Source organism: Bombina bombina, chromosome 4 (genome assembly GCF_027579735.1).
Source record: "Bombina bombina isolate aBomBom1 chromosome 4, aBomBom1.pri, whole genome shotgun sequence".
In the NCBI taxonomy this organism is placed as follows: Eukaryota; Metazoa; Chordata; class Amphibia; order Anura; family Bombinatoridae; genus Bombina; species Bombina bombina.
In genome coordinates, this window is record NC_069502.1 from 343,239,035 (window position 1) to 343,247,493 (window position 8,459).

The 8,459-nt window shown below is 37.8% G+C and overlaps 1 protein-coding gene across 4 annotated transcripts in view; it reads left to right on the forward strand.

Moving 5' to 3' along the window:
* SCHIP1 (schwannomin interacting protein 1) overlaps positions 1-6,282 on the forward strand; it is a 258,184-nt gene extending 251,902 nt beyond the window's left edge. For all 4 annotated transcript variants that reach the window (XM_053710098.1, XM_053710099.1, XM_053710100.1 and 1 more), the window contains one exon: positions 5,631-6,282. In XM_053710098.1, the coding sequence (XP_053566073.1) occupies positions 5,631-5,682 (52 nt within the window). In that variant the 3' untranslated portion in view covers positions 5,683-6,282. The remainder of the gene's footprint in view (positions 1-5,630) is intronic.
* Positions 6,283-8,459: the final 2,177 nt, after the last annotated feature.

Below are 8,459 nucleotides of genomic sequence, written 5' to 3' on the forward strand. Positions count from 1 at the left end.
AACCCCCATTGCAAAGAAACCCACTAACATCTAAACCCATAAGATAACACCCCCTGTTACCCCCAAATAATACTAACCTTACCAGTAAAAAAAAACTGACCTGAAAAAAATAAAAAAAACTTACCTTACCTTACCTTACTTTAAAAATAACAAACATAACCTTACTTAAAAAAAGACAAAAAGTAACATTGCTAAAAAAAAAAAAACATTACAAAAAATAAAGAACCTGCCGTTACAAAAAAAAAACAACAAACCTACTATTACAGGAAACAAATGGCCAAAAATAAAAAAAAACATTATGCCTATTCTAAAACCCCACTTAAAAAAAACCCACCCCAAAATAATAAAACCTATACTAACACTAAACTACAATAGCCCTTAAAAGGGCCTTTTGTGGGGCATTGCTGTCCCAAGGCAGAACATGTTGTGATCTTAGATGTCATCGCAGAAAATGCAGCATGTCTGCAGAAAGAACAGGACATATGCAAGAACTTTTAGCGCTTTTGCTTTACAGCACTGCTCCACATCAGGCTGTTCTCTTCAAGCAGCACTGTGCTCTGACTGCACTGTGTAAGTTTTCCTAAACACCGTGCAGCCTGAGTGAAGACCTGTTTGAAAAGAGCAGTCAAATACTGATCAGCGCTGCAAAGCGCATTGGTTGATGCTTTAGTATCTAGTTAATCAGCACATTACAATTGAGCTGGTGCTGTAGGATAACCTAACAAATTTAATTTTATATCAAAATGAACTGCAGAAAATTTTTCACAAAAAAAAAAAATCACAGAAAGTGAAAAAAAGTTCTGCCTCTGGGCCCTAAAGTGATTTAGCTCTTTAAAAAAAACAAAAAAAAAAAAACTACACCACTTTACAAGTAACCCCACCCACCAAAATAAGGCTATCTAAAATAAAACTACCCTAAAAATTGCCTTGAAAAGGGCATTTGAGTGAAGATTGCCCTTAAAAGGTCATTTAGCTCTTTTGCTGCCCATAAAAATAAAAAACAAACCTAATCTGAAAAACAAAACCCACCCAAAAAATCCTAACACTAAACCCCAAAGATGATACTCACCAAAGATGAATACGGGCGGCAGTGCTCCATCTTCATCCTGGCGGTGGTCCATCTTCATCCCAGCGGCGGTCTTCTTATCTTCATCGCGACGGCAAACTTCCTTTCTTTATCCATCTTCTTATCTTCCATCCATGACATCCTCTTCATGCGGTCACCAGCTTCACACTGAATTTTGAATGCAAGGTACTCCCTTTATTTAGGGGTACCCTTCCATTCCTATTGGCTGATTTTTTATTTCAAATTCAAATCAGCTAATAGAATGAAAACTTTTTCTATTGGCTGATTTGAATTTAAAATTGTAGGGAGCACAATAATTAACCAACCATTAAAAAATAACTGCACTAGACAGTTTTGGAGCTTTAAAGTTGGTGGGAGTGGGGTGTTAGAAAAAAAACGACACTGAAAAGTGCCTTTACATTGCAGTTGCATTGCAAAATAAAAAAATGTATGATTCAAACTGAGCATGTTATTTTAAAGGCATACTAAACCCATTTTTTTAATTTCATGATTCAGATAGAGCATGCGATTTTAAGCAACTTTCTAATTTACTCCTATTATCAATTTTTCTTCGTTCTCTTGCTATCTTTATTTTAAAAGCAGGAATGTAAAGCTTAGGTGCCAGCCCATTTTAGGTTCAGAACCCTGGATAGCGCTTGCTTATTGGTGGCTACATTAAGTCACTTGAGTTGAAAGTACAAGTTATTATTATTTTTATAATTATCATTTATTTGTATAGAGCCACAAAATGCTGTAGTGCTGTGTACAGAGATAGGAGTAAACAATGACAAGGATTTATGAGAAAGTACAAAAACATAACAGACTAAACAAAACTATAACACAAGGAAGATGGTCCTGCTCCAAAGAGCTTGCCGCCTACAGGTTGTTGGTGCTGAGACATAAGGTTTGGGGTAGCTTGTCACTTGGATTGTAGTTCCAACAGTGAGTCAAGGCAGTTCAAGATTTATTTTGGGTAGGATAAAAATCAGAAGAGATGGTAAGCTTTTATAAATAGGTGGATTTTCAAAGCTGTTATGAAGCTATACAAGGTTGGAGACGTTTGGAGCGGGATAAAGAAGACAGGAGCAGTGCATGAGAAGTCTTGAGGGCTGGAGTGGAACGTAGAGATGGTAGGCATGGAGAGACATAGTTCAGAGGTTGATCAAAGAAGACAGGTTGGCGAGAATTTGGAGATGAGAGAGGAAATATAGTTGGGAGTGAGGCTTTTGAGTGCTTTATAGGTTAGTTTTAATACTTTGAACTGTATTCTAGAGTAAATGGGGAGCCAGTGTGGAGACTGGCAGAGCGGAGCAGCAGGCGACTTAAGTGGATGAGTCTAGCTTAAGTATTCATAATAAATTGGAGGGAGGGAGAGGCGGTGTTTGGGAAGGCCATTTAGAAGTAGATTGCAGTAGCCTATTCATGACAAAATGAGAGAATTAATTATTGTTTTTGTACTTTCTTGAGCAAGGAAAAGTCGAAATGTTGTGTAGATGTGCACAGAAGGATTTGGTGAATGCTTGTATATGTGGAGTGAATGTGAGTTCAGAGTCAAGTGTGTTCCCAAGACAGTGGACCTGTGGTGAGCTGTTATGAATAGGGTCTCCAACTGTAAGAAAAATGTCAGGTGTTGAATGTCTCAAAGAGAGAAGCAGCTAAATTTTAGACAGATTGAGTTGGAGGTAGTGCGAGGACATCAAAGAGGAAGTTGCAGAAAGACGCTTGATAATCTGGTTGAGTAAAGAGGAAGAAATATCAAGAGAGGAAAGGTAGGTTTAGGTATCATCAACGTATAATTGGTACTGTAACCCAAAGGAGGATATACATTTTCCAAGGGAGGATGTATAGAGAAAAAAAAGCAAAGGACCCCATAAAAATCCTTCCAGTACTCCAACTGAGAGAGGCAAAGAATCAGAGGATGTGTTATTAGAGTAAATTGTAAACTAGCAGTTAGAGAGATGTGATGCTACGGATGCCAAAATATTGTAGGATTTGTAAGAAGAGAGGATGGTCAACTGTATCGAAAGCAACATATAGAACTAGAAAAATTGGTAAGGAGTAGTGTCCCTTTACTTTAGCTGATAGCAGATTATTTGTTACTTTATTAAGAGCGGTTTCAGTTGAGTGTTTAGGGCGAAAATCTAATTCTAGTGGATCAAGTAAGGAGTTAGTTAAGAGAAACTCAGGTGATTATAGACTAGTCATTCCAATAATTTGGAGGCAAAAGGAAGCAAGGAGACCAGCTATAGTTAGAAGTAGTGGAGGGGACAAACAAGTTTTTTTAAGATTGGTGTGATTGACACATGCTTGAATGTATCAGATGTGCCAGTTGTGAGAGACTGGTTAAATAGATGAGTTAAGGCAGTGGTTAGAGAAGCAGAGAGAGAAGGAAGACATTGTGAAGGTATAAGGTTAAGTGGACAGGTTGTGAGATGAGTAGTAGATAGGAGTACGAAGACTTTTTCCTTTGTTACAGGAGGAAAGTGACAAATAATTTTGTTATTCAAAGGGGTGGGTAGGAGGGCTGGTTTTAAGGGGTGTGTGGGAGAGATGTCTTTCTAGCTGTGTCAGTTTTATTTTTGAAGTGATCAGCAATAATCTGAGCATTGAGTTTGGTAGTAGGCGGAGATGCAGACAGACGTAGAAGGGAGTTAAAGGTTGAGAACAGCCTTCTGGGGTTAGATGCATTAGTTGGCATGAGGGAGGAGAAATGTTTGGCGAGGCTAGGGGCAGAGTGTTATGACCTAAGGATGAATTTATAATGCAGAAAATCAGTACAGGTGCATGAAATTCATCCTCTGACGTTCAGCAGTCTGTGAACTTCACTGAAGATAGCGGGTCTCTTTGGTGTGTCATGCTTGTCGTTGAGTGTATGATGCAGGGCAAACAGTGGAGGGTGCAGCTTTGTCAAGTGTTCATTTTAATGCAGAATTATACTTTAAAGCCACAAGGTCTGGGCAAGAGAGGGATAACATTTTGGAGAGTAGAGGTTTCAGTTGTGCAGAAAAGCCTGGGAGATCCAAGTAATTTAAATTCCTGTAAGGTAGCAGTTTCTGGGGGCTTGTGAAGATCCTGAAGGTAGAGTAAAAGGGAAAGTTAGTAGATGGTGGTCTGAGAGAGGAAAGGGGAAGTTAAAGAAGTTCCAAGTGACATAGAAATTGGCGAAGACCAGGTCAATTGAGTTGCTTTCTCAATGGGTTGGAGGTGTTGTCCTCTGAGACAGGCCAAAATAGGTGGTAAGAGATAGAAGTTTAGAGGCAGCAGGCATGTTAAAATTGTTAATGGTTATGTTGAAGTCCCCTAAGATGAGAGAAGGGACATTATAAGAAAGGAAGTGTGGGAGCCAGGCTTTAAAGTGGTCTAGAAATTGTGATGTTGGGCCAGAAGGTCGATAGATAGCAGCTTCAAAGAGAGCTAAGGGGGAGAAGATGCGGAAGAGAAAGAAAGGTAGGGGTGAAGGAATGCAGTGGAAGGTATATTATGGAGAGACAGGAGAATGCCTACGCTCCCTCCGTGTCTTTCTTCTAGCTTAGGGTTTTGACTGAAGTGCAGGCCACCATAGGAAAGCAAGGCTACAGCAGTTGTGTTAGAGGAGGAGAGCCAAGTTTCTGTGAAGGTTATTAAGTGATTGTGAAATGAAAAGATTTTGAATAGAAGTGAGATTGTTGCATAAAGTTTGTGCATTCCAAAGGGCACAAGAAAATTCCAGGGTATTAACAGAAGTGCAGTTAATATGTTTGAAAGATTTTGGGGGTGTCAGTTGGGGTAGTGAGCAGAGAGAGGCAGAGGGTGGACCTGGGTTAGGCGAGACATCCCCAGCTGCAAGTAGAAGAAAGATGGTAAGAGAAAATATGAAAATGTGTCTGATATGAGCATCTAAGCTTAATATTGTTGGAGCTGAGTTAATTGGCTGAGTGATGTGAGATAGAAATAAAGTGCACGTGTGTTGTAGAGTGGGGGGGGAGATAGAAGAGTGGGAGAGATGAATAGTCTGAGGGCTGTAAGGAAGAGCTGTGACTTTAAGGAGAAAGGAGGATAAGGTAAAAAGCAGATAGGAGAAAGTGTGGCATGTTTAACTGACAGGGGAAATAGGTTGTGCTAGTGTGATTTCGGCCGCGCTAATCCTTCTTTGGTAAACACTCTTACTATGGACTTGTAATATTAGGTTGCGCGCTAATGTTAGCACAGTCCAGCAATATTGCGTATTGTGACCCGTGCTATCATTAGCGTGCCACTTGTAATCAGGCCCTCAATGTGCTCTTTTGGTTAGATCTGTTGAAGAACATAGCTTGGTAGGCTTGTGCCTTGAGCACAATATGGCAGCAGTTTTTGCACTGTATTAACATGGATTTTCCTCTACAACTATTTGTGTCTGTGCTCTGCTAACAAACTCACCTCTAGGACTGCAGTTCTAGTAGGTGTAATAAATAGCCATTGACTCATCTCTATATATCCTATAAAGACTGAATGCCATTTTCTTTAGCTAACCTCAAACCACTGATGATCTATACAATATGTTTTCTCTATGGCAAATAACATTTTATATATTCTTTTTTTCCCACAGACATGCTGAAAGTCAGCAGAAGCACATGGCAGAGAAAATGCCGACAAAATAAAGCAAGAAGCCATTGAACAATAGGGGGGGGGGGGGGAAAGCTACATTTTATTTTGCTTTTGTGATTGTCCAAATGCTGATACTCAAGATGATACACAAGGAAAATCAGTGTTAGTCTTTGATAATGTCTGATGCTTTATGTCCAGTGACCTGGCCTCTGCTTTTTAATTTATTTTAACTTTTTACTTATGCCTCTAATATCAGGCATTTTATCAAGATAATATTACTATATGTACAGTACTTATGCTATGACACAATATGGATTAAGAGACAGATAAATTACAAAACTGACTTTTGGAATAGAACTTTTAAGTTGATCAGTATTTTACCATTGGTTTCTTTTTCTTCTTCACTGTAGTTTTCGAACACAAATGTTATTGACGGTGCTAATAAGTCAAGAACTACATGCCTGCCTCATAGTAAAGTTGTAGCTCTCCGTATCTTGTATAATTGAAACAGTTCTCAACATTTTGTGAATGTTGATAATCTGACTTCCATTTTTAGATGTGCTATTATATTATTGAATCGGATTGAAAAAGGTCACCTTCAAAGTTTTATGTATAAATATGTAAAATAAACTTTAAACATTTGTTTTGTATAACGTCTTTTTGTTGCAATGGTGTACAAAGATTTAGCCTAAGAAATGATTTTACTATTGTGATTCCTTGATTGAGTCTACAAAAAGTAAGGTTTTAATAGCTTTATAGAATAACAGTGTTAAAGGGGCATGCAACTCGTATATTTATCACTGCAAAAGAAATGATTTAAAATCATTTAACACTGTCATTTTGTTAGTGCAGTTGCCAATCAAGAGCAATTCAAGTATATTCTTCTTAAAAAGTCTGGTGGAATCCATTTTCCTGGTTTGCTCTTCTCAAATGATGAGTTAAACAATCACTCTGTAGAACAATTATGCCTAATTCCCTAACACATGGGTCAGCAGATTAATACTTTAGAAGCCTTAAGGGCCACATAAGGATCTATCATTAAAGGGCCACTAAAGTAAAAAATGAAGTTGTATGCTTCAGATAAAGCATGCCATTAAAAAATGCAACTTTCAATATACTTCCATAATAAAAATGTGCAGAATTTTTTCATATGCACTCTTTCTGGGGCTCCAGCCCCTAATGAGCATGTGCAAAAGTGCACAGTATATTTTGTGATTAGGTGATGGCTGTCACATGATACAGGGGGTACTATTGGATTAACTTTCAAATTTGCTACATATTCTACTGCTTATTTCAATTTAAGTGCTGTTGAATTGTCTTTTATTTGTGCATTTGTCAGTAACTCAATTCTACTCTATTTAGTGGTTCAAAAAACAAAAGGCAGCACCCAGAAAAATCCAACAGACTCTCTCTTTCAAAAGCAAAAAGTGAACTTTAATAAGCATCCAAATTATCAGAGTACAAAAACAAAAAAATATATAGGTCAAACATGTTTCGTAATTCATAAATATTGCAGTTTATCAATGACCTGTAATAAGCAACTAGTGGCACACTTAAGCACCTCCCCCAACACCATTTAAAGATCAGGTACTATTATTACATACACCTGAGTAACATAAAGACTATTATATTCATGGATTGAAGGGGTTTATCATTTTACTGTATTTAATGGTTCTTTACTATATTTCCTACACAGGTAGAGTGGCACATGGCCAGATTTAGATGAAGCATGAGACCCTCAATCTGCGGTTATCGCCTCCAGATGACTCTTAAGTTGTGGTCACCACAAAGCACAGAATATTAGTTTCAATTTTTTTCTAGGGTCACAAAAACTAAGGCAAATATTCATAGCTCAGCTTTACCTGGGGGTCACAAAAACTAATTGTCCATCCCTGGTGTAGACTGTTGTAGGCTCAGTCTAATTTCCCCATACTCCAGCATAAGAGGTACCCAGCCTCTCTGAATGTAGCACAAGCACAACAAAAGCAGGCAAAATGAATATCTATTGCAGTGTTATTTAGTTTATTTTCCTTAAAGGTACATGAAATCAAAATGGCATGTTCATGATTCAGACAGAGCATGCAATTTAAATAACTTTTAGTTTTACTCATTTTACAGATTTACTTTATTTTCTTGTTATTGTTTCTTGAAAAGCATATCTAGGTAGGCTTGGATGCACCAATACACTACTGGGAGGTAGCTGGTGATTGGTGGCTACACACATAAGTTCTCTTGTCTGGTCATTAACATACCAGATGTGTTCAACTGGAGCCGTGCATTGCTGCTCTAAAGCTTACTTTAAAGGGACATAATACCCATGTGCTAAATCACTTAAAAGTCATGCAGCATAATTGTAAAAAGTAAAATATCTCAAGTACATACCTGTGTAAAAAAGGGAAGCTATTTTACCTCAACATTATTTCAGCTCACCAGAGTAAGTGCTTTGTGATTTTTAATGTCATGTCATGTGCATGGTGAAAATACAATTAGCTTCATCAGTGCTCACACGTTGCTTTGCTGAAATTACTCAGGATTTCACCATAACAATATTTTAGAATTAACTTCCTTAAACTGACGAGGGAAAACAAATGCCTTTGCCTGCACAGTTGCACGCTCCCTTGCATGTCCTTTTACAATGGGATGCAGCTACTGAGGACATTTGGAGGTAAAATATCTTCCGTTTTTACACACAGTTTTTCATGTAATATTTTCCAGTCAGCTTTTTACAGATATGCTGCTTCACTTTTTTTTTTTATTATTATAAATTTGTTTATTGATAATCCAGTTCAGGGTACAAAATATGTCAATAATATGCATAGGGATATGAAAA